We start from the raw sequence: 27,758 nt of genomic DNA, 5'->3' as shown, positions 1-27,758 counted from the left end.
GTACGTTTTGGCATGACATCCATAGACCGAGAAACTTAAAAGCAGACAGTGAATCTCCACCATACGCTCCAGAAACTTGGCAAACACACTCAATCTCTGATGTTAGCAGGGAAGACGCTGCATGGGACGCCTAGACCAGAATACTATGTCTGCTCCAAAAGACATAACAGCGATCCCGAATGAGTAAACTTATCTGTCCCAGCCAAAATGGAGACGTCTAATATTCAAAGAAGGCTTAAGATATCCCAGCTGCGATACCAGAATGCATCACTTGAGAAGAATGACCGTAAAAACATACTTTTTAGTTTGAGTAGACTTGTTTTTTTATGTTACAAGCCCGCAGAGGCAATTAAACCCAGGTCTTCCACTAATTAATGCTGACTACCAACACCCAAGTCGACGCGTCTTAATCAAAACCGGGTTTCAGCTTACAGTGTGAAAACGTTGGTAGTTTATAATTGCGTTCAGAAGGGAGAGCGAGTCAGCCAGCAGAACGAAAGACTCTTAAATGTGTTGATTCTTGCCTTTGCATTCTTGGCATTTCTCTTCAGCCTTATTTCAGTCTTATAGTTCTCCCCTCTCGGTTCTCATGCGAAGTGGCCAATGCCAATTCCCTCAGATTTGGTTTGGCTTAAGCGCAAGGAGGCCGGGCGCTCTCCTCCCTTCTCCCTCTCTCATTTCCTGTGTTTTTTTTCTTCCTCCTTTCTCTCGCTCATTCTCACCATGTCTGCTCTCTTCCCCTCTCTCTCTATGTGTTTTTTTTTTTTTAGACTAGTCACACTGGTTTTAAAGGGTTCCAGTAATTCCTTTGTCCTTTAAATAAATAATGCAAAGCACAGCTTCCTCTAGCTTATGTGCGTATACACATTTCACTGCAGCACAAAGATCTCTTGATGAATAAAATCTGCCTGGTCAAGGTTAAGGGGGGAAAACGGCGGCTAATTTAGTAAATGAAAACACAAAAACTACAGTAAAATATTTATAAAAGCTTTACTTAAAGGGAGAGATCACCCAAAATTGAAAATTTACTCACTATTTACTCAATCTCATGTGGTTTTTAACCCTTTATGAGTTTCTTTTATCTGCTGAACACTAAAGAAAATGTTTTGAAGAAAGCTGAAAACCTGCATTGACTTCCACAGTATGATAAACAAATGCTATAAAAGTCAATGGTCACAGGTTTCTTTCTTCAAAATATCATATTCTGTGTTTATTAGATAAAAAGAAAGTCACATAGGTTTTAATCAAGCCACAAATGTTCATTTTTGGGTGAACTATCCCTTTAAAAGCAAGTTTTTTTCATTAATATTAGATCAGATCAGAACCCAACCGCATGTTAATTTTTAATTTGAGCGTATCAGCATTTTAAATCATCTGCCCTGCCTGCATTTTAATTATCCCTGAATATTAGTGAGGAAACGTACGCCGTGCCCCCCCTTCGCCATCTCACCCTTTGTTTCTCCTCTCTCTCCTCATACAGCTGGTGTATGCTGGGTGCCCCTCCCCCACCATTTGAACAAACCAATAAGAGGGCATATCAGTCGATTCCCCCCCTACACACACACACACACACACACACACCTCCCTACCCCCATCCTCTCTCTCTCCCCATCCCCCTTTCCCTCTCTCTATCACTCACTCCCCCATATTTCCTTTCAAAGCAGCCCCTCTTGCTGCCATCTCTCGCCCAATCTTTAAATTATCACCACAGAACACGCCTACCAGAAGTGTGTAGTGTCTTTCCCATGTGCAGTTCAATGTAAGATCTTGCTTTGGGTTCGGAGCTTACATGAATATCAAACACACATTCTGGAAAGCATGTGAGTGTGTTTTCAAAAGAAAGTGAGATAAAAACTGTGCGTCAAGGTGGATTGTAAAATGGGACTCACACACCCACACAGCTCCATTTGTGACTCATTGAAGACTTCTTGAAGAGAAGAAAATGTAGATCTGTTAGCTTATTGAATCCCCTGTAAAAAAAAGAGAGACATTTTCTGGGTTAAATATGTTAAAAGGGTAGTTCACCCCTAAATGCAAATTTAATCGCTTTCAAGTGGTTCCAAACCGTTGAGTTTGTTTCCCCTTTGAGCATAGTAGAAGATATTTTGAGGAATGTTTGGTAACCGGTTGACAGGACATACTCTGAAAGTCAAAGGTTACCAATTCCCATCATTTTCAAAATATCTTCTTTTGTGTCCAACAGAAGAAGGAAACTCAAATGGGTTTGGAATAAGTACATGGTGAATAAATAAAAATGTTGGCGTACATTGAAACAAAAATATTCATTGGATTTACTCAATGTTTTTAAGTTAAATGATTGCAAACTATTTATATGGGTTGAATTTAAACAAACAAAGTTGAACATTAATACATATAATTTGTGTAAATTCAGCCCATATAAATAGTTTGCAATCATTTAACTTAAAAACATTGAGTAAATCCAATGAATATTTTTGTTTACAACCAATACCTTCAAAATGTTTTGTAAATCAAATGAATTATATGTTTTTTGTGTGTAATGATGTCTTTTTTTTAAGCTAACATTGTTACTACTACTTTTATGAAATTTCTTATTTAGTCTAAAGCACGTGAAAGTTAGATTTAGAACAGCGTAATTAAAGTACACTGAGTACTTTTGTAAAAATCATCTAATCTTTGTTTTGCCTTGCTCTATTTCCATGTCCACTGGCCAACAAGAGGCGTGATCGGGTTTAAATGTCCAACGAGCCCCAGAGAGTGGGCCGTGTTAACATCTACAGACCAAGCAAATCAAACGTTTACAGTAATCGAAAAAGTGCAGGGGATATTTAAGTGAATGGAGGCAGTTTACGCGTGTTGTCAAGATGAATTGGAGAAGCATCTAACATTTGTAAATTATTCACGCGTTTCCCCTTCAGCGGCGCATCTCTCTATTTTGCATTCCCTTCAGTGCTCCAACTAGACCAGAGCAATGGAAGCTCGATCGATTCCATAGGCATCACCGAGCGTTGTGCTCTAATGTTTCAAGGTGTACCAAAAGAGATCATTCTTTCATGCCCTAATTAGGTTGATAAATGAATGAATAAGAATAACAGCTACAATTGTTAAAGTTATTTTTTTAAGTAATATGATGATAAATAGTTAAATAAACACATTTATGAAACTATGAGGTGACAGTGATAAGAAAACAGCACACACATAATTCATTCATTCATTTTCTTTTCGGTTCAGTCCTTTTATTAATCAGGGGTCGCCACAGTGCATTGAACCCCCACACATAATATTAAAGATAATGCTTTATTAATAGTGGTTTTTAAAGTTATTGTTAGATGTCACAAATAAATTCATATTAAAATAATAGATACTATTATTGATTTTGGGTGGCACTTTGGGTCAGTGGGTAGCACTGTCGCCTTACAGCAATAAGGTCACTGGTTCGAGTCTCGGCTGGGCCAGTTGGCATTTCTGTGTGGAGTTTGCATGTTAACGCAGTCCAAAGACATGTGGTATAGGTGAATTGAATAAACTAAATTGGCTGTAGTGGATGAGAGCATGTATGGGTATTTCCCAGTACTGGGTTGCGGCTGGAAGGGCATCCGCTGTGTAAAACATTTGCCGGAAAAGTTGGTGGTTCATTCCGCAATGGTAACCCTTGATAAATAAGGGGAAAAGCTGAAGGAAAATTAATACATGAATGAATTATTCATGCTATTGTTATTAAATATCTGACAAAAAAACTTTATGAACTTTATGACATTTATGTATAGAATAATCACAGTAATCACTAACAAAATAAAATATACTGCTGCTATGCCACAAAAGTTTAAAACAATTACACAAGATACACATGGTATAGTACTGTAAATATTTATTATATAAATACTATGTTCTGCAAATGGATTTTAGTTTTAATCTGAATATATTTCATTAGCAGATTTGCTCTATCATTCATTTCATGTTTAGTAGTTCAGTGGTTTACTGACATTAGTTTAACCAATTTAAAAATCACCACTAGGATATTTGATACTTCAATGACAAACATTTCTCTTGTAGTGGGGTAAATTTTAACAAAAGCCCTCCCTATTTATTGCGTATAATCTTTAAGGGAAAGTTAAATGAAAATTCTGTCATCATTTACGCTCCCTTCCATTGGGCCAAAACTGTTTGACTTTCTTCTGCTGAACACAAAAGACATTTGGAGGTAAGTTGGAAACCAGTAATTGACTTCCATAGAACTTGTTTTCCTACTATGAACATCAATAGTTACAGGTTTTCAGCATTCTTCAGAATATCTTCTTTTGTGTTCATTAGAAGAAAGAAACTCATAAAGATTTGGAACCACTTGAGCTTCCTATGGCAGGTGTGTTAAGACAATTTGGAGATAAATCCTGCAGGAAAACGGCCCTCTAGGACTAAGCTTGGGCACCATCACTAGTGTAAACAGAGTAAATTTACATTTTTTGGATGAACAATCCCTTTGTTAGGGTTAAAAGGAGATTAAGTCTTATACACATTGAAAATTCTATGTAAAATACCAAAATAAGCTACAATAATTCAAGAAGAAAGAAACTCATACAGATTTGGAACCACTTGAACTTCCTAGCAGGTGCGTTGAGGAAAGTTGGAGATAAACTCAGGAGGGCAACGACCCTCCAGGACTGAGCTTGGGCACCCGGCACTTGTGGGTGCGTAAAATAGAGAGTACATTCAATTTTTTGGATGGACTATCCTTTTGAACTGCTCTTAAAGAGAGTCTAAGTCTTAGACATACTGAAAATATATGTAAAATAACACAATAAGCTATAATATTTCAAGAAAAAAAGAAACTCATAAAGGTTTGGAACCACCTGAGCTTCCTGGCAGGTGTGTTGAGGCAGGTTGGAGATTAACCCAGTACTACAACGGCCCTCCAGGTACCCCCCACATGTGGGCGAGTATATAGTGAGTAAATTTGGATTTTTCCTATCCATTTTAAGTACTTGGAGCTTATCTTGTGTCAAAGTCTTAGACAAAGTGAAAAAGTATATGTAAAATAACAACAATTCATCTATACAGGTTTAAAATTGTGCCATGTAAACAAACTACCAACAGTGTAGAAATGACAGCCCACTTAGCTTGATGTTAAGGCTTTAGTTAATATAAATAGGAGTCTCGTTTTGATTTTATTTGAAAATGGAGGATTGTGAAGTGGGTCTTATTTGTAAATAGAGAAATGAGTGCAATTTTTTCCTCTTCATATTGTGCGTTGTCGGCGGTCTGTGTGGACTCTGCGCTCGACTACTCTGGTCTGCTTTGTGGAGCTGTGAAATCGCGCTGATGGTCTGTCACATTATTTCTCACTGACACCGTCTGAGCGCAGGAGCACCACGCCAAAAGATCAGCTCAAAAACACTTCATAACACACAGCTCCACTCAGCTCCGGGTGAGTTCCGCTTTTTATTTCATTGCTTATATATAAATACCTTTGTTTGAGTGGGAGGAGTGGAAAAAGAGCCATTTTTCGCTGTTTTTTCCACTGATGTAAATATAATTAGGGACTTTACAACGCTTCAGCTCCTGCTGATCGTCACAAAAACACAGTTTATAAAAAATAAATGTCTGTCATAAACCTGGGGGGTTGATAAGCGACGAGCGGCCTGTTCAGGACATGTGGCCCTGAGGTTTTAAAGGACGACCAGGGCTTTATTTGTGGTAGTTTTGTGAGACTAAAGGCAGATGGTGGACCAAAGCCAGCGCTACGTTGACTGCTAACACAAGCTAATACATCTACATGGTTTCACTCTAGATGTGATTTAAATCCGTTAAACAGCGCGTAGAGGAGTAAGCATGTTTCTGTAGAGTATATCTCTGTGTTTGGTATGCTAGAAGAGTGGTAGTCGTATATTAATAGGTGTATTTGTGTGTTTTTGTGTAGCTGAGAGCTAACGCTAGCGCTTCACGGAAGTGTCTGATGACCAGCTGCTGCCCCTTCTTATGAATATACTTTATTTACTTCATTCAGTATAAACACAACGCACGTGTTGTGCTGTGTTGTTTAGAGCGTCGCAGCTAGTTTTGTGTTGTTTTTATCTCTTATTTCTCTTTTGGTATGACTTGCCTGGGCTTGGGAAGTTTGGCGTTTGTACCGTCAAAAACGTTAAAAGTACTTTAAAAATAAATAAAGACACAACGAAGAGTCTGAATGACTTTATTTACTACTGTTTATAATAGTTTTGTATGTAGTAAGCGGGATACGCCTAAAATGAAATGAGATTTATTTGAAAGGCTTTCGATAGATTATCAGTAGATTCGTTTAAATGTCTTGTATTTCGGTATTGGGTCTCTGTATTAAACTGTAGGCTTGTACATGTAATAGTTCAAGCTTATTAAAACTTTCAAGTAAGAAAGCTTAAACATTGCATTTAAAATCTATTTATAGATCGTCAGACAGGCAGGTTTGTGTGGCAATTGTTTATACAAAAGAGATAGATTAATATAACTAGATGTATGCATGTTGATATGTCTAAACATATCAAACATTTCTAGGCTCAATACTGCATTTTTTCTTTATATATTGTAATCCTATATATATATATACTGGTCAAAAGTTTGGGGTCAGTACGATTTTTAAATGTTTTAAAATAAGCTTATCCTGCTCACCAAGGCTGCATTTATTTAATCAAAAATGCAGTTCATGATGTAACATTAACTGTTCAAAAGTAGTTTATAATTTAATTGAATAATTTATTCCAGTGATTTAAAGATGAATTTTCAGCCTCATAACTCCAGTCTTCTGAGTCACATGATCCCTCAGAAATCACTCTCATATTAATTATTATTATTATTATTATTATTATTAATGGTCATAGTAATAAAAGCAAAAATTACTGGACTAATAATTTTATTTGAAAATACATGCAATAAGTATACATTTTTTTTTTTTTGTTTACATTTAATAAACGCCACCTTGATGAACGGGAATCATTTTTACGGAATAAAAAAACGACCCAAAACTTTTGACTGGTGGTGTAGTTAAAACTGTAAATAAATCAATAAAACTGTGACTAAGCATCTTTAAAATGCTTGTAACTTTTTTCTTTTCTTTTCTTTTTTTTTTTTTTTTTTAAGTAAAATTCTGGTAATCGCAACTTGCAGCTTTTTTCTGTACATATAAGTTTTTCATAATTAATAAGTCATATATAGTGATTGTTTTTTAATTCAACTTCTTTTAGCAACTCAATATATATTTAGTTAGTGGTTGAAACTGTGTATTTAAAGAATTTTATTGACTTAACTGTGTTTTATTTATTTATTTTTTTCAAACAGTGTTTTTATTCTGTGTTTTCTGGCGTGGAATCAGAGAGGAGGAAGCGAGAGAGGGAGAATCATATAAGCCGAAAGGAAATGCCAATCGCTACTACTGGTCATTCAGCGTCTCGAGAGCCCCGCGTCTGTTCCCCGGACCCCGTTCCCAAGCGTGCTGATTTATGCGAGGACGCAGGGGCCCAGCCAGCGGAATACGGGGGTTTGGAGGGGGGCCACAGCCTGGGCAGCACTAGACTCTCTGGAGCACTTGAAAGCTCCTCTGCTGCGTCTTTTTCCCCTCCCACTTCCCCTTTCCTCCTCCACCACCACCACCATCATCATCATCATTACCCCCATCCGGTTACTATGGAACCCCCAAGGACTCGATCACGGTCGCGGTCGGGATTTTACCATGGTGGATTATCTAACCCGAACGGTAATTCTGGGAGTGGCGGTGGTGCGTTGAGTCCAGCTGGAGGAATAAACCACCACCACCTCCATCATCACCACCACCAACAACAACAGCAATTTGGAGCTCACGGTCACACGGAAAACCTGCGCCCACCCGGGAGCATGCTTTCCCCAGGTGCCCACAGACACGCAGGGCCTGGAGCGCACAGGAACTCTGGAGCAGGTAAGATGATTTTAAGCAATCTTGGAGATAGACTGTAAGCATGTACTGAGATACTGGAGATACTGACACCATCATGTTGTTATATAATTGTTTGGAACATGGTCTCCACACAATCTGCAACCTACATGTGATTGTTTTTGACCATATCTGGCAGGAAATTCACCCCCTAGTTGTTAAAATAAACGTTGTTTTTGGCATCTGTGGTTCCATGAAGAACCATCTATGGACTATCCATCTGTTTTGTAGTGATGTTGTACTGCGGAGTTCTATTGGACTGTTTATATGTTATTTCATATCGGACATCAGACCAAAAATATATACAGCTGAAGTCAGAATTATTAACCCCCTTTTATTTATTCATATATATATATATATATATATTAGTAAATAAATGAATATTAGTAAATAAATAAATATTTCCCAAATGATGTTTAACAGCAGGGAAATTTTCACAGTATGTCTGATATTTTTTTTTCTTCAGGAGAAAGTCTTATTTGTTTTATTTCAGCTAGAATAAACACATTTTAAGGTAATTATTAGCCCCTTTAAGGTAAATTTTTTTTTCGATAGTCCACAGAACAAACCATCGTTATACAATAACTTGCCTAATTACCTTAACCTACCTAGTTAAACTAATTAAGTCTTTAAATGTCACTTTAAACTGTATAGAAGTGTCTTGAAAAATATCCAGTAAAATATTATGTACTGTCATCATGGCAAAGATAAAATAAATCAGTTATTACAAATGTGTTATTAAAACTATTATGTTTAGAAATGTGTTGGGAAAAAAAAATCTTCTCTCTGTTAAACAGAAATAAGGGAAAAAATAAACAGGGCGGCAAATAATTTAGGGGGCTAATAATTCTGACTTTAACTGTATATCTATATAAGTCACAAAAATCAACAGTCCCACCCAACACCCATGCACACTTGTGATTTGCCACACTAAATACCACCTAAGAGAATATTAGACAATAGGAATCGCGCACACACATAGATATGTATGTAGAAATTAGGGCTGGGTGATTTGGCCTAAAATCAAAATCTCGATTAACTGAACATTTTAACTCTGTTGCGATTAATGAACGATTATTTATTTATTTAATGATTTGTTCATAGTTGAGTTAGTTTGTTTATATTTAGTTTGTCCCTCATAGTTCACTGGTTTAGTACAGTAAATGTGCTCGCATATTAAAGTGAGAGATTTCTGAATGTAGGGTGCGTTATTTGATTTTAAAATAATTAAGTAAACGCACACTATCCTACTATCTATAATATTTTATTGAACATCAATTCTGAACAACTGAAATTAAAACGCACATTGCCTTAAACGCGGCTCTCCACATCGCCCACCATCGTCGCCGCTACCAAACTGACCAATCACAAAGCTTGTGCTACGTATTTTTGTAACGTACAATTTTTTTTTGAGAGGTGCACAGGTATGCGAAGGCTGTGCCGAACCAAATGCTTACACTTGGCAGAAGCATAATATCATAATAATATAAATCATAATATAAAAACATAGTAGGGAAAGTAAACGGAAAAATTACAGATTAAATACCGATACTTATTTTATTGCTCAGCCCTAATTGTAATGTAATGAAGTTGAGGGTCTTGGTCTGAAACTATTGGTGTTATATGAATAACATACAGTCTATACGAGCTCTAATCTCTTCATTAATAGCCTTGCACTGTTTATATCCGGTATTACGATGCACTTTTGTTGAACCAGTCAGAGGTGGACAATGTTAAATATAGCTGTAGTTGGGCCTGGAATACTCTGAGCTTGTCCACTTTCTACCACTTCCAGACCTAGTTGGAAAAACTCATTTGCTTTCATAGTGTAGACACTCGTGCAGTCAAATGCTGTTTAACAGCCACAAAAGACCACCTACTCTCTGCCTACTGGCATAACTCTTAAACATTAAAGGATGTGCTGTTTTAAGTGCACCACCCAGATGGGATTTAAACTTTGCCATCTGAAATCACAAGTTTGGTTTGAAGGTGAAAAATAAAATGTAAAAAGTGTTTTTACTTGTTCTGATTTCAGCACAAGCCAACAGTTTTTAGTTTAGCTGTAAGAGCAGAAATGAAAGCTGCAATTCTCATCATTCCTTCCTGCTCTCTTATGTGATCTTATTTTTTAATATTAGATTCAAAATATCATATACACCCACAAATGGACCCTCTCCGTAAAGAAATCACGATAGTGGTTAAAAGAAGTGGTCAAAAGATAAAAGAAGTGGATTAAAACTCCAGATGTAAACAAATGTCTCATTTAAATACCAGGCATGAACAGAGTCTTAAACTTTAAGCATGAATTTGTGAAGAACTCAACAGATCTTTAGTGCTTTTTGCTACCATGTTAGCTACATTTTCATCGATCTATTTTCATGCGCATTTTGGAGAGATGTGCATCAATTTTGAAAATGCGCATAAACGGCGATGGAAACACTTTTACCGAACAAATTCCAGTATGTGTATTAATAAAAAAAAAGTATTGAATGGGCAAACCAGCAGTCTGAGCACACTGTAAAACATCTAAAATGTTGTTTTGGTCATTCTAAAATGCCTTAACCATTTCAGTATTAGTGTTACTATAATATTACTTCCAGATTGTCAAGAGCGTCTGTGCTCTGCGTCTCATGCCTTCAAACGCCACCACGTATTCATTGCATGTCGGCATCGTCTTCTGAGGCGCAAGTTATTTAGTAAATAAAGAAAAAAATTCATACAGCTTCTATTGCAGAAATTCCGTTTTTACTTTTGATATTTGGCGTCAGTTAATCCAGAAGTGACGATTTTGTTCTCTTTGACTCGTTGGACGGAAACGCTGTTTTATTCGCATGTCTTATATGCGATATTCCTGTTTTATGCCTAAATTTAACTCACAATTTTGGATTGAAACATAGCTAGTGACTGTCTGGATGTCAAACCAAACAGTTTTTCTCCTATAACTTATAAGTTCTAATCAGCACCACATGGATTCAAACGTTCTTATTGAGTCTCAGCACTTCATCTTAAGCAGTTGATTTGATCTTCTATTGTATTAGGATGTAATGCACATGTACAAGCAGACATGCTAGCATTCATTCAATTACACAAGCCATGACTTCTCCTTTGTTTTAAATGCTTAATTTTGTTATTCCCTAGTCCAAAATAGATCAGAGCCCCCCCCCCCCCCCCACCTCACAATATAGGACAATTGTTCCCACTGACTTTTGGATTTAAGTTAATAATTGACCCAATTGCCCTGTCTGTCCAACGGCATCCCAGTGCTTTACGATTTCAGTGTAGCCGAATGGAAATTCCAAAATATAAAGCGCTCAAGCCTCTGGCATCCTTATTTCCTGCCACATGATGGGCTTAATCAGCCAGAGCACTTCCTTTTTGACAGACAACAAGCTGGTGGGACCGAACACACACATGGCCATGTGTTCGCTCAGCTAGAGTTAATGTATCCACCGCTCGTATACTGTTACGAGACGGGAGCGGGGCTTTGATGACATAACACGTGCTAAAATAAAAAGATAAAATGCGTGCAGAGTCAGTATGACTACGCATGCATGTGCGGAGAGGGAGGATTGTAATATCTCAGGTGTTGCATTTAAGCCCAGGTGTGTTTGCCTACTGGCAGTTGCTTTTGTGGCTAAGCTTCGCTCCAAACACACACACTTTATAAAAAGCCCAGACTGGAAATACCTGTCTGATGGAGTGAGCGTCAAGCGACCTGCTTTGCCTGCCTGCTGCCGCCACTTCATAGACTAGCATTTGTGTGTGTGCGTTAGAGCTTTTTTTGTTATGGCCGTTAGTCATTAAGCTAGTCTTTGCTGTTTTTTCCTGTCCCATGATTTGTCCCAATATGCGAATGCACCTCAGTGTGAGCTTGTAGTATTGACTGGATGGATAATCAGAGGTACTTTACCTGAGAGTGTATACGTGATATTGACCAGTGGGATATACAGTAGCCGTGTGTGTGTGTGTGTGTGTGTGTGTGATATTGACTGAGATCAGATAGGCCGCTTTGATAATGAGAGAAGCTCGGCACACTGAAATCCCCTGAGTTCAACACCATCTGCTCTCAATACAGAAGCGCTCTCTCTCTCTGCGCCTCTCTCGCTCTCATTCCTCATCCCTTTATCTCTTTTGTCCACCCGATCCCCCTTTCATTTTCTCACACTGACTTTCCCTGTCCATTTACCCTCTTGCATATTTCATCCTCTCATCAAACTCATATTTGCCTGTAAATGCACATGTATGCATAGAGGGAGGAACCGTGTTAGACCTCCTGAGGCTTTTTCGGCTGTAGGTGTACGGCATTATTCTCAGCTCTGAGCCGGGAGAGGGAGGAAAAAAGGCTATCAGGTCCCATAAAATCAATAGAGAAAAGGATTTCTGGTGGGCTTGTGTGCATGCAGTCCCTTTGCTCTTGAGTGTCTGTGTGTGAGCATGTGGACAGTTCAAGATCATTTGAAGGGTGTAGAATCCCCCCTGGGGCCGGTCCAGACTCAGTTCTGCTGACTCTGAACAGAAACACAGAGTATGTTAGAGGTAACTGAATGGATTAAGGATAAAACGCTGCACTCTCCACCTTTTCCGATCAAAGTTTAATGTGTCCTATTTTCTAATGACGAAGAGCTGGCACACACAATTTGCTTTCCACTGAGCTGGAGTGTCTGTCATTCATAAAATTCCATCAGAGCTCCCACCCCTTCTGCATGTGTTGATGAAATAGTTTGGTTATCTTGATTATGACGTTAGCTGTGCTTTTTAAAATGAAGATTATGAAAAGGGATTTTTCACTGCTTTTCCAAAAGACTCTTTCATTAAACCGTTTTTAGGCTATGAAAAAATAAATGTTTTATATTTGTATCTGGTAGTTTTATGAAGAGACTTAAACATTAATAGTGAAAGTAGGGCTGGGTGATATTGCAAAACAAATTATCACAATATAATGTTTTACAACATTTGGTATCGATAATTATTTAGTATTTTTTTTACCAACACATTTAGGAATATTAGGATTTTTAAAAAATGTATCCACTTTATTTTAATTTGCCAATATTACCAAGGCAAATAGTTTTAATAGTAAAAAAAAAATATTTAAACAAAATATCTGATGTCTTTATAATAAAATAAACATAAGTGTTAAAGAGACTCTTAAACTTGATAAATAAAATGTAAAATGTGTGGTGGTAAAGCGTAAACACTGAATAATCAAAGCAAACTTTAAGCTGTGAATAATAATGATACAGTAAACCTCAAACTCTGTAAACAAATTATGATCATTCTGAACATTCAAGTAAAGGAACCAACCATCATTATTCAAATACGCATTGCAGTATTACAAATTTTATGCAAAAAAATCTTTCAGATGGGGTGCTGGTGGCTGGGATGCACAATAAAAGAAACCAAAAAGTCACACCAGTGACAGCTCTCGTGTAGCACTCATTTTCGCATGTGTTATTCTGACCTGAAGTGTCAAGTGCGAGTGTGTGGAATCCTTGACCATTTACACTGGACTTTGCGCTTGCACTCCCCTGGCGTTTCTCGTAATTAGGTGACGATCAGCCATTTTCTTAGAGGATGACAAACTTTCAAATCATTGCTCCGATGCAAATTTATGGAGAAAAGTAAAAAGTGCTGCAGTGTTTGGGTGCGCTGTGTTTGTTTGAGGTAATAAGTCTGCCGTTATTACCGAAATGTGTATATTCCATACAAAGTGTGAAGCAGATTGGTTAGTTCTACTTGCATGAATCGTGGTGTGCTCGCAGCTTTATGAAAAGTTGAGATATTTCGTAACTAGCTGCGCCTAAAATTGCGTGTGGTTCACTTGCACAACATGTGCGCATCCCTTCCATGTGCGCATTGTTCAAGTCGCCGCCTCCATTGGGAATGACAAACTTGCACCTTATTGGCATTGCATTTAAGGTGCACGCTCAGCAGCTATATTTTAATAAAACTATAGTGCTTCATGCCGAAACTACATACTGAATATTTTTTTATTTAATTTTTTTTATTGACAATAGTGTTACCGATTTTATCACTCAGCCCTAAGTGGAAGGACCTTTTTATAAATTGCTCTTCACTTAAAGAAGAAAAAATGTGGCAGATGTTCTTTGTGGAACTTTAATACCCCACCTGTAGAAGTTTGGACAAATCAGTATTTCAGTAAAAAAAATGTAAACCACACACACATATTTAAAACTATCACTTGTGTGGTATGTTAATGGAATTGCTGGATTGCTTTTCTCCAAACAATGTTAAATGTATGCACCTTTATAGTATGAAGAATATTTTAATAATCTAAATAGTTTTTTCCACTATAAAAATCTTTTATGTAGTTGAAAAGCATCTATTGATTCTTCATGGATGATTAAATAACCGTTTATAGAGTGTACCTTTAGATTGAATACTATCAGCTCTGTTTAACAAGCTGTAATATGTTGATGGTTATGCAGAGATTTCTGACGAAATTAAAAAGTCCTCAAATTTTGGTGCTATTATACAGATGAGTGTGTGATGATGCACATGATAAATGCTTGTGTTTCTGCCTTATAATGAAGTTATGACCGTATTAAATGATTTGGTCAAAATGGAAGGCACTTGGGTGGGAAAGTGATGCAGGGTGATTGTTTTGGGTGTAATAACAGTGTTTGACTCAATTTTTAAAAGCAGGATGGAAAATGAATTGGGCATAAACTGTAATTGGTATATTAGGGCGTTTTGTTTAGTTGGTTTGCTTTGTTTCAAAATAGAGACGTAATGAAACTCTGCTGGCTCAGAGTTTGCCATCTCCAACAGTTCACCACTTATCAACATGTTTTAGCCTCAAGGCAGTCTCGTTTTGGTGCAGAACTGTGTGCAGCTGGTTCATGTAAACATATTGTTGTACTAAGAAACAAAATGCGCAAGCTTCTGAATCCAATGTTTCAATGTAGTGTCAAAATATGTTCATAATAAATGTGGAAAAACGGTGAATTAAGAAAAAAGTAGTTTTAGTTAGGGCTGGCTGGTATGATGCTATACATTGTTGTTAGTGTAATTTTATAATTGCAGTGCATGTTTTGTTCTGTGTATACTGTGATATGTAAATAAGTGGGCGTGGCCAACATCTGTTCAGTGTGCGTGAGCCTGAGTAAGTCAGCAATATGAAGAGAATTTTACCTATGATTTTAAGGTTTGAATTGCCAACATAAAACTGCAAATGTGATTACATGATAGGGTTGTCGTGATACTGGAATTCGGTACCAATCGATACTGAAATCCTGGTAACGTTTGAGCACTGTTGAGCACGTTCTTAAACGCAGCTGATTTGCCATTGTGTTCACCTGCTCAACAGAAATGACTGTGATTGGCCGTGAAAGTCATCAGTTCACCAAACTCACCACAGATGCAGGAACACTGGAGCATTTTAAAGCCACAATTCATCTGCGGATTGCTTGTGTGTCGGCTTATAGACAAACCAGCTGATTGACATGATTTTGAAATGCTCCAGTGTCCCTGTATCTGTGTTTACATGCTGTAAAAAGCAATGAGTTTGGTGAACTGATGACCTTCATGGCCAATCACAATCATTTCTGTTGAGCATCTGAACGCAATGGCAAATCAGGCGAGTTTAAGAATACGCTCAACGGCGCTAAAATGTTAGCAGGTAATTGATGTTTTTAAAATTTCAGTACCGATTGGTACCGAATTCCAGTATCGGAACTCTAGTACAGAATAACTCTGTGTGCAATATCCCTTAGGAAGTTAAACACTACAGCTTCTTACAACTAACAACCTCCCACAGGTACTAATGCCTACCCGGTAACTGGACTGATCCACATGCGGGAAAATGAAAGTAAAATACACAAATAACTTGAAGTTATGTCATTAAAAAGATTAGTCTTGTTTGGTCTAGTCATCAGAGTAAAGAAAAATTATTTGACTTATTGACTGACATTAATCTTGTAACCTTACTTGATTAAGGATCTGTTCTAATAACTTTATTTATTCAGGGGCTGCTGTTTTACTATAATAAAGAAAATAGTTAGTTAAATCTATGAACTAAGCATCAGTTGGGTTCATAAAATTACAAGTCTGAATTTAATTTATTGTGAAAAGCTGACATGACTCTGTAAATGTAATACTTCTCTAAAACGTGCATCCAAATTAATGAAAATAATGATGTCCTTTTCCCTTTTTATAGTTTATTATAAGCACCCTTTTTTCTGAATTAATTAATTATTTAAATAACAATATGGTGAAATATATTGTTAACATGAAATAAAATGACTCTTACTGTGAAATCAAAATGTGGGCATACCACTCACCCCATTAGTTATTTAGTTCTTTTTAAATCTAGTTTTAAATTTAGTTTAGTTTGTCTTATGGCGGCACAATACATCGTTTCAGTGTCTATCGCAATGTGCGCATCTGCTATAGTCATATCACATATATGCAATGGTGTGTCTGATAAATAGTTGACCACAAGCTATAGAATTGTATATAATTATTACGGAATAGAAAAAAAGACTTAGAATTTTTGTCTTGTTTATAGTCCAAATATCTACATTCAAAGCGAAAACACGATAATTTTACTTGCCCCACTGATAGCTAATTTTGCTTGTTTTAAGGAAAAACTCTTAATTTGGACTTTTCCTCTGAAGTTAAAAACAAAACACTTTGTTATTGAATTTTTAGATATTTGGACTAGAAATTAAAGTAAGAAAAGCATTTTTTGCATTGTGATTATTCAATTTCTGTACCTAAATACTGTTACCCAAGAAAGCTGTCATCCGATTCGATGATACGATTTGTATCGCAATATTTACCGCAGAAAAATAAAATATTGCAATATTAGATTTTTCCAATATTGTGCAGCCATAGTTTGTCTCATTATATTTGTCTTTGCTTTCTTGTTGTCTGGTTCATTTGAACTATTGATGTTCTTATTGGTCGCAGGAAACTGCCTGTGGGCTTTAAAGTTGCTGTGTTTTAGAGCTAGACATAATCTTCTAGTGTCTCAGCTCCTGTGAATTCAAAGGACACTCTTGAGATGGCTGTGCCTTTTTTTCCCCAGCTTCATGACTCTCATTTAAGGATGACCAAGCTTGCATTATGAAGGCCCAGCTGGTCCCTAGAGCTAGTGTGTTTGGTTGTTTTGTGAGTCCGTTCTTAGGTTTAAGTCTGAACAACAGCATCTATTTTAGCGCACTCAGCTCTATGAGACACTTGGGCCCAAATCAGAACCTTGCAGAACTCCACTTAACATGAAGACAACTGTTGCTTCGTGCTCCAAATCAAGCCGGCGTCCCTGAAGCACTCTTCAGTTTTCACCTTGAGTAGGTCTGACTCTCATGCACGCACACACACACGCGTGCACATGCGACGGGCTGTTCAGCAGGCAAGGTGCAGCGCGGGAGATGAGCGCTGGGCTTTGTAGTGTCAGTAAGCTGTTTTAATTGGACTACGCTCCTGATCATTATTTAAACCAGTGGCGCAGTTTGAGCATTAGCACAAGCCCTCATCCCTTCCTCTCAATAAACCATTCAGAAAGCACGGCCGTTTCCTTTCAGCCCAGGAACAGAGGAACGGAGATGAGTGTTAAAAGGAAGGCTGGAGGTTTTCTCCTCTACTGCACTGACCTGGCATCATCTTCAGAGAGAAGTGAGAGCAGACATACAAAAAAAAAGCAGAACAGACGCTCAGAAGTGCTTACAGGTGCCAGGTGTGTTGAAAGAGAAAAGGATGAAGATGGAGAGAGGGAAAGGATGGGCTTGCGGTTGAAATAAATCACATGGCTGTATGTTATAAACCCTTTTTAGACCGTAATTTACAATGTTAGCCTTTATATGTGATGCTGTGTTTGAATCTACACACACACAGAGAGCGTGTCCACACTGCAGCAGCAAGAAGCTTGTTTTTTTTCATCAATCCCGTGAAATATGGGTGTGAATTCAGCTGGAATTTGGCTGGATTTATGCTGAACAGACAGCCAGCTGTCAGAAAGCCAGGCATTTTGTATGCAAGTAAGTGTGTGAGAGCATTTACTTCATTTGACTTGAAGTCTACACTGAGCTGAATGTTTTTTTTTTAAACTGCTCGTAAAAGCTTTTTGGTCAGTTGCATAGAAATGTATTAATGTACTGCCATGACATGGAATTCATGTTTGTTACTGTGTGTCTGGGGCCGCCTCGCAGAAATGTTTTTTAAATGAGAGTTTTGTGTGCTGACTTCAGGCGGTAAACATTTCATTGCAAGCATTAAGTTGTAATTAACACTTCAGGGGGTTTAATAAAATAAAAAAATATATATAACACTTTAGGAATTAATAATTCAACTCGAGTTTTTGTATAGCGCTATTTACAATAATTATTGTTTCAAAGCAGCTTTACAAAAGGTGTACATTTATTGCATTACAATCATATAAAGTTAATTATTAAGTTATTATATCTGTAGTTAACCTGCAATTTTATTGCATATAGGTAGGGCCAGACAGAATCTGCGAACATTTTTTGTTATGTCTGTGCAGAACATTGTAAAAAATCTGCATATTTATGCAGAATGATTTTGGGTGTATCGTAACTCAAAACGTAATATGTAAAAAAAAAAAAACACACACACATTTTAAACTTATTTCATTTTTACTATGCAAATGCTATTCGATCCATGTATTTGGTAAACAAAGCAAGTGTCTCATATAATATATCTACCATATACAGTTGAGGTCAGAATTATTAGCCCCCCTGTTTATTTTTTTCCCCCAGTCTCTGTTTAACAGAGAGAAGATTTTTTTTTTTTTAAACACATTTCTAAACATAATAGCTAATATAGCTAGAATAGCTATATTCTAAAAATATAGCTTAAAGGGGCTAATAATATTGACCTTAAAATGGTTTTTAAAAAATTAAAAACTGCTTTTGTTCTAGCTGAAATAAAACAACCAGCAGAAAAAATATTATCAGACGTACTGTGAAAATTTCCTTTCTCTGTTAAACATAATATGGGAAATGTTTAAAAAAAAGAAAAAATAAATAAAATTCAAAGGGGGGGCTAATAATTCTGCCTTCAACTGTATCTACTAAAAGACCGAGATTATTACGTTGCAAACTCTGTTGTAAGTAGATCATATGAACAATAAATACTGAATAAATACAAATTAACACACGTATACACACAACTAAAATTGGATCGATGGGCTGTAAATCTGCGGATTTCTGTGCACGCAGATTCCGTGTGGGCCTACATATAGGTGATGTCTGTGTGTACACTATTAATGTAGTTTATTTGTGAATTATGTGTATGTGTTGTCCTGGATGGTTGTGATCATCTCTTTGTATGAGAAATGAAATATAATATTACTAAATAAATCATGAATAATAATAATAAATGTAATAATTATTACATTTACAATGTGGGTTGAATCATGATCTAAAACTATTTGAGAATTTGGTTACATTTTGATTTAATTGTTTATATTTCTGCATAATCATCACAACTAAAATGTTATGCCAGCAAAATAGACTATACCATTTAGTGATGCACTATAGCAAAATTTTGACTTTGATACGGTACCTAAATTAAATATGATGATACCAATAGTAAGTTGATAGTACGCCGCCATATTTTTTTTTATTTCAAAATATTATTTTTTTAAAAAACACTCTGTGTTTAGTGTCAGCTGAAACAGAGAACCATTTTTAAAAAGTAAACAAATATAGAAATAAAAGCTAATTTTGTCAGCACTCCAGCTGAACAATTTGAACATTAATAAAATAGTTGCAGCCTTTAAAAAAAAACTATAGACAAAAGTGCACCATCTACTAATAAAAATGGGTATTTGTTAAAAAGGTAAACATTTTTGCTGTTCCTCTGACAAGATATTATTACAGCATCCCATAGCTTTAGATGATGTTTGCAAACCACTACTTGACATTTTCACTTTAAATGGGTGACGTCAAGCATTGCCGATCTGAATTGTGGGTCCATCAGCGCTGCTTCAGTGGCGTTGCTTGCTGCAGAAGTTTAAATTTTTCAAGTAACAACGAAAGCGTCAGCCAATCAGATCGCTTTATGCAAATACCCCAGCTCAGACAGCAGCCAATTACAGACAAATTTCATTGGCTGACGATTGCGTCAGCCCCAACTTCAGACACGCCCTTAGTCAAGCGTTGAAGCTAAATCCCCATCGTTTAGTCATTTAAAATATCATTAATAGAATTATTTTTAACAAATCTGTATAACTTTTTAATTAACTAAATGTGTTGTTGCTTAATAAATACATATTTAAATGATAATAAATAATCATCTCTTTTAAATTTGTTTTGTACATCATTTTATTAAGAAAGTACTAACATTAATGAAATTAATGGTTACCAATATAAGGAGAATTTGTCAATTTTATAAAGCTACAGATAGCCCACATGTTAAAATTAATAATGTTCACAACAATCACTATACTGCCAAAATGGTTATTTTCAGAGGCTATAATAAAAATAAGCACTGTCCATTTATGCTGTATAATATCTCTGGCTTTTTACAACAAATAGTGTTGAATTTTGTTTTAAACACACATGTAGTGAGGGAAACTGTGGGGTAGGAAAAGCTGAATGAGTGAACCTCATCCTTGTGTGTGCTGGTCAGCGCTGTGACACTTTTTAAACACACATTTATTGTTACTTTTTTCTGCAAAACTTACTCTTACACTCCATTTTCATAACAAAAGAGTCTGTTTGTTTTGGCTGCTTTTGTCCGTCTCCAGGCAACCTCTCCAGCAGTTCCGTTTTGAGGGCCCTACTCGCCACTTTATTTCTGGATGCGAGTATCGACCAGCAGGCCCTCTGTTAACTGACTGGTCAGCAAGCCTATAGACAGTTAAGCTAGAGATGAGAATCACGAGCTTTTCAGCGGTTTCTGGTTTTGAGTTCACTTAATGATCCTTTTAATCAAATCATTTGTGATCGCTGATCAGCATTTCCCTTGCTGTTTTGAAATTAATCAGGTGGTTTATTTTGGTCAAACATATGGTTTATTCATAGAAACTGACATTCTCAAGTGGTCTTTGTCACAAACATGAGCTTATTAACATCAAGGCAACTATTAATGAGCAAGATATGTATTTACAGCAGTATGCACTGATTAGCTAATCATAAATGACTAATTTACATATAGCAGTGCTTAAAGGTATCAAAACATCTGGTTTGGTTGCATGTTTATTCACCACTAGATTGTATATGCATAAACATTGAATAAGCGAACTTAAAGACAAAACTTTCCTTGACTAGGAAAGTTCTACTGCCCCATTTCCACTTGGTGCTCTAGTACCGTTTAATTCTGTATGGGTCACTCTGGCTTGCATTTCCGCTGCCAGCAGTACTTTTACTTGGTAGGCGTGAAAAAGTAGTCATTCGTGATTGATTGTCATTCTCTCTCAAAGAAGAAAGCCATACGACTCATTTACATATCACGTTATTTAGAAGATCAAATTTATTTACAAATCTACGCATGGCAAGCACGCGCAAATAAAGTAAGAAAGTGATCGCCCCTCACACTTTCCACATGTTTAGATGTGGCGTGAACTGCCAGTAAGCGTACAGAAGATCCTGCTCTTGCTTTAAGAATACAAGATGATAACAAATTTTGGTTGAGCTTTGTTTCTCCATGGTTTATTGTTGTGTCTAACATTTATTATTACGGTGTCTTGTTTCAACTTTGTATTTAAAACTGGTCCTTTCCACTGGCAAAGGTTACTTTTTTTTTTTTTAAACCAATAGCATTCAGCATAGAGTCTAGCTCCACCCTTTTCACACCATCTAGTTGTGCTAGCGTATGAAAGAATCTCAAAAACGTGCTATGGTGTGGTTCACTGTTTTGGTACTTATGTTCTGACAGTGGATAAAATGTGTACTTTACTATGCCCTACTGAACCATACAAAAGCATTTAGGCTGATTGGTAAGTGAACAACTTGCAAAGATTTGCGATTAAAAATCCAAGGCCTCATCTGCACTGCTATCGATATAGGTCAATCTGCAAAAGTTGATTATCATTTTGGGCTTTTATCCACTGGTTTTGTTGGTGCCCTACTGCATTGTTTCCCAACCCTGTTCCTGGAGGCACACCAACAGTACATATTTTGGATGTCTCCCTTATCTGACCTATTCATTTCAGGTTTTGGAGTCTCATCTAATGTTCTGATGATTTGATTTAGGTGTGTTTGATTAGGGAGAGGTTGAAAATGTGTACTGTTGGTGTGCCTTCAGGAACAGGGTTGGGAAACACTGCCCTACTGTACTGAATAAAATTTTTTCGGATAACAGGTTACAGAGTAGGAAAATCTCAAAACACCGCCTGTTGTATAGCTGTGCAGATTGAAATAACGCAACTCTTTGGAAAGTATGACATCACAGTACCACCTAACCAGAAGGAAGAACCCTGTACACATAATAGCAACAATGATGCATTGCAGAGTTGTGTTTAAGCTGCAGGTGCTGCTATGTTTATTAATACTATTACAACAAAACCTGATAATGCTGTGTCAACTAGACCAGTGGTCCTCAACCACCAGGCCGCGGACTGGTATCGGTCTGTAAATCAATTGGTACCGGGCCACACAAGAAATAATTTCTGTTTTCAAAACTATTTCTGTTTTATTTATTATCTGAGTCTGAACGATCTTTTATTTTGAAAAATGACCGCATTCTCTCACTTAAGTCTCGGTCAAATTTAACCCACAAAAAGCAAAATGAGTAAGAAAAAAAAATAAAATTGCTAAGGGGAAAAGGACCCGCGAACTGCCAAGGAATAGATCCGTTTGAACTCATTTGTAAACAAATCAGGTGTATTCACCATGTCTGTGCAAGAAGATCAACTACTGGGAGGTGCGCGGTTTGTGCGCTTGCACCATGAGCACATCGTGAGTCACATGACCAGAACTGACCAATCAGCTTCAGCTTGTATGGTATATACGTATTTCGGTAGACTATCTCAGACAAACAGAACAGTCAAACACTGCAGTGCTTTGTAATTTTCTCCATAAACCCAAAAAATTTAATAAAATTGTCAAGCGTTGACCAGACCGTGATGATTAAAAGGTTGGGGACCACTGAACTAGACAACTAGTGGAGATGCATTAACCGTTATGTCCATTATATGCCTTCAGATTATTGTCTTGCTTCTGTACTCAGCACACATTCTTCTGTAATTTTAGTTTGTCCTGTGGCTCTGTCTGTATTTGTTTACAGCACCACATATAAGTGTGGCAAGTGTATTACACCATTTTAACCCAGCTTCCCCATTTCCACGTGGATGCAGACGTTTCCTGAAACATTACGTGTATGGACAGTAAATCTGCTGAAGGATTGCTATGTGGATGTAACTTAAGAAATGGGACACTAATATTTTTTTTTTTCAGTAGCCACTTTTTGGGTACACATGATAAACATCCTTAATATAGTCTATTTATAGTTTATAGTCCCAAAAACACAATTTTATAATCAAACTATCACTGTCTGTCAACATGATGGTGGTGAATTAAACACCTAATTGGAATTAAGAACCAGACACGGCATTGTCCAAAGCTGATCAGCTTAACTGGACTTCAGTGAAGTTTGCCAATGATTTACCAACGTTTCCCCTGATGCAGCGTAATCCTCTGGTCAGTATGCAGATGCTCATTAACTGCTGATTTATTATTTTAACTTTTTCTGTAGCATCAGAAATCCTTCTCCGGCATTAATTTTCAGTAAATGCAGTCAAACTCCCAACTTGTGATCCATTGTCATTTGGAAACGGGAGCAAATTAGGACTCGACTTCATCCACTTGGGAGAAAACAGCATTGCTGTATGGTCCATTCTGGTCTTTATGAGAGCCCCATCCTGCATTCTGCTCTTTTGTGTTTGTTGGAGACCAAAGCATAAGTGTGGCTTTCCTCAAACCGCATTGACCTCTCATCTCAGTGTAAATCTCACATCTGACGTCAGTCTTCACCAATCTCATTTTTAGTCCCAGCTCTGTAGAGCCTATTACTGTAAATGGGACTTCAGCCGACCATAGAGTTACATTTTGTAGTTGCAATCTTTGTCCCAGGTTAACCGAGAGGCTCTGGGAAGGGGAACAGATTGGGGCTTATAATACCGGTTTTGTCACTGTCAGACAAGCTTCAGGCGTCTCTGTGTGCACGTCTGAAGAAGAGAAAGACTGGGAAAAGACAGGCCAAAGCAAAGCGTGTTTCAGTGGCCTGTGGAAGATCTGTTAAGCGGGCGGGAGAGAGAGGTAGGATACACATTAAGAGTGAAAGAGAGGGAGTGCATGTGTGCGTCTTTCTGGCTTCCCTTTCTTTGTGTGTTGGAGAGCTGAGAGGGGTGAGAGGGAAAGCTGAACCAAGCTGAGAAACATTAGCCAAATCTTTCTCTCTCTCTCTCCCTCACTCATGTTCTGTCACACTCTTGAACTCTCTCATTTAAACTCCACTGACTTCCTTTCTCGCTCCCTCTCTCTTGCTTTGTTGGCTCAACTTTTCCAACTCTGACCTTCCTTCCTCCTTTTTTTTCAGCTGTTGGGTTTAAAAAAAAAAAAAGTACTGCTGCTCACATTTAGCTTTTTTTTTATGCTAATAATGATTCAATTCAATTCACCTTTATTTGTATAGCGCTTGTACAATGTAGATTGTGTCAAAGCAGCTTCACATAAAAGGTCATAGTAAATTGGAACAGTGTAGTTCAGTTTGTAATGTTTAAGTTCAGTTCAGTTTAGCTCAGTTCAGTGTGGTTTAATAATCACTACTGAGAGTCCAAACACTGAAGAGCAAATCCAACGATGCGCAGCTCTATAGATCCCGAACCATGCAAGCCAGTGGCGACAGCGGAGAGGGAAAAAAAAAACTTCTGTCATAATGATAATGATTGTGGTAAAAATACTACTACTACTGGTACTACTACTAGTGGTACTGCAGCTGGTACTACTACTAAATGAGTTAAATGTAAATATTGTTGTAGTAATAACAAAAAATTAGTAGTAGTAGTTAGAACTACATGATATTGGAAAAATCGATTTTCGGTTTCGATTATTTTAATTTTTGCGATTTTAATTATTGTGATATGAATACAGTTTCACCAGATGGTTTGAATGGCTGCGATGTTTTTCTGGGGTGTCTAGCAGTGTTCGCTTACAGAAATTGCGATTTCTTATTTGAGTATCTAAAACTTAATAGATAAAGTAAAAATATTGTTGTTTTCTTGTTCAAGAAAAAAAAAAGTAAAATTTAAGTAAGTTTTTCCTTAAAAGAAGCTAAATAGTTGGCCAATGGTGTGAAATAATTTTGTTCTGGGGTTCGAAATTTGTTATGGAAACAAGACAAATTCCAAGTAAAAAAGGCATTTTTGCAGTGCAAATGTAAAATAACACTATATAGCCTTTATCAAATGAATAATTAAATTTAATTCATCTTTGTTACACCTCCAAACATAATAATTTCTTGTGGCCAAATGATTTAAACTCTCTTGAAATGTTCACAGGCGCAAAAAAACACATGCAGATGATAAACTTTCATACATTCTGTAGGGGTTAAACTTTGCAGTCACTCAACAAGTCATGTGTCAAGTCAGGTGGTTCTTGGTCTCGGTGGTTCCTGGTATAATTAAGACTCAACATTGCACATCCTATGTGATTATTGCAGATGCCCACATTGCGATATCTATGCTGAATCGATATACAGTTCAGCCCAAGTAAAAGTAGTACAAGACATTTGATCTTTTGCCGCAAAGTAATTTGTTATCGCTAAATCGCTAATGCTGTATTTAAAAAAAAAAAAAAAAAAAAAAAAGTCTAACTAAAAAGCATGTTTCAAATTAAAATAATGCACAAATAACAAAAGCCAATTGACAATTATAAACATTATATGCATTAACAAGAAGCAATGCATTGCTATAGTCACTGTTGGCCATTTTCCTGTTTTTGTTCTTTTTAAAATTCTTATTAAAGTGCTTTGGCAGAGGAACTTGTGTTAAGCTAGTATTTTCAGGAGAAAATTGGCAATGATATGTTTATATCGACAGGTATTTAACTATTTTGTAAAAATTATTGTTCACCTAATTTGGTGAACAATCGCTGCCTGTTTGCTAGTGTATATAAGGAAAAGTTAGGGAGCACTTGTGAATAGTGTGACAATAGAAGCCAGTGATGGGCTCAGTTCAGAGGGAAGGATGGAGCAGGAATGAGCAAATAAAGCTGATGCTCTCTGAAGCTCAGAGAAAAAAATCAATAGTAGCAAGAGGGAAGCCTCAGTCCCCTGTATCTCTTTCTATCTCTCCCTCTCCATTTTCCCTGGCTCTTTTTCCTTCCCAGAACATCAGCCAGGACACCACTTGCCTGCCCCTTCCCCCACAGTGACACCAGGATCTTCTCTCTCCATGGTTTATAAAGAAACCAGGTCTAAAATGAATGTTCTGCAAGCACCAGATGCAAGGCTCTGGCAAATAAATAAACCATGTTGCAAATGCACCAAGTTACTGGCCATCTGCTGATTAAGTTGAACTGCAGGATCACCTGACCTTCACAGATGACAGTGACTTGATTCAGATTGAAAGATTTATAAAGCATCAATTTGTAGAAAATATTTGCAGTGGAAAATTAGTTGTGGTTGAATTTGTATTTTTTCGGAATTACAAAATTGCTGTAATTTAATCATTTTTAGTTATTATTAATGTAATAAATAGGATGAGGTACATAATAAAAAAATGACATTTGCTGTTTGTTCAAAATACTGAAACATCTAATTTCTTGATGTTTTTTGGCACAACTTAATTGTTATGTTCAATCCACTTAAATTGGTAAAAAACTAAGAAGTTAATTTCTTAATTTCTTCATGTAGTTTCAACACAAATCGATTGTGTGGAACAAAGCGTTTATTTTACAGTGATTTATACATTAGCAGTCAGTATATGAAATTTCATACAAACGCATAAAATTGATCAAAAGAGTAAAGACTTAAATATATTAAGTATAAAATTATTTCATAATCTAAATATAGTTTGTATTTAACACAAAAGCAAGTTTTATCAAGGAAAGTGTCAATGATCACCCGACACCCAATTAGCTTACATGAACAAATTAGTTTATACATTATATTAAATGGTTGTCATAGTTGGCATAATCTGTATTGTATTATTAAAGCCTATTTATTGAATATCACCAACTACACTGTAAAAAATGGTGCTCTTAAATTTTAAGTTTAAAGGTGCAGTATATAAGTTTGACCCCCAGTGGTTGAACTAGGTATTGCACTCCTGGTTCAAAACACACTGCAGGTTGCCAGATTGGTGACACATTTACATTTACATTTAGTCATTTAGCAGACGCTTTTATCCAAAGCGACTTACAAATGAGGACAAGGAAGCAATTTACACAACTATAAGAGCAGCAGTGAACAAGCGCTATAGACAAGTTTCAGGTGTGTTTCAGTGCAGTGTGCCTGACTGTTGAGTCTAAAGGCTGATTTAAATCATGTTCTAAATCAAAGCAACGACACCCGATAGAAGGAATGTTTTCCATATTAAAAGGAGTTTTTGTTCTAACCGACACCTGAAATGTATATTTTAGAAATGTCTTCTATTTCTTCCAGCTGAACAACAGAAAACTGACAATGATCACTTCAGGTACACCTCATGTGCTTTATTCAGTGTTAAATGCTCATAATGTAAGTTTGAATGCTATTTTACATAACATTTATTGCCATACTACTGAAAGCAGCCACAGATAGTTCCTCAGATTTTGAAAATATAATAAACTGTTTGAAATTGAACTTTAGAACTGTGACTCAGTGCAAACCAACAAATATCAGCGATTCAGCATGTGAATTTAATAATGTGAAAGAGGTTTAA

At 36.7% G+C, this 27,758-nt stretch overlaps 1 protein-coding gene across 1 annotated transcript in view; it reads left to right on the top strand.

Annotated features, from left to right (window-relative positions):
* The first annotated feature begins 5,314 nt into the window (after positions 1-5,314).
* Positions 5,315-27,758, top strand: part of rnf38 (ring finger protein 38) — a 68,728-nt gene continuing 46,284 nt past the window's right edge. Inside the window, exons 1-2 of the mRNA XM_056460743.1 lie at positions 5,315-5,401; positions 7,285-7,897. Coding sequence (XP_056316718.1) covers positions 7,363-7,897 — 535 coding nt within the window. The 5' untranslated portion in view covers positions 5,315-5,401; positions 7,285-7,362. The remainder of the gene's footprint in view (positions 5,402-7,284; positions 7,898-27,758) is intronic.

Source organism: Danio aesculapii, chromosome 1 (assembly GCF_903798145.1).
Source record: "Danio aesculapii chromosome 1, fDanAes4.1, whole genome shotgun sequence".
Taxonomy (NCBI): domain Eukaryota; kingdom Metazoa; phylum Chordata; class Actinopteri; order Cypriniformes; family Danionidae; genus Danio; species Danio aesculapii.
This window is presented reverse-complemented; position numbering and strand designations above follow the sequence as displayed.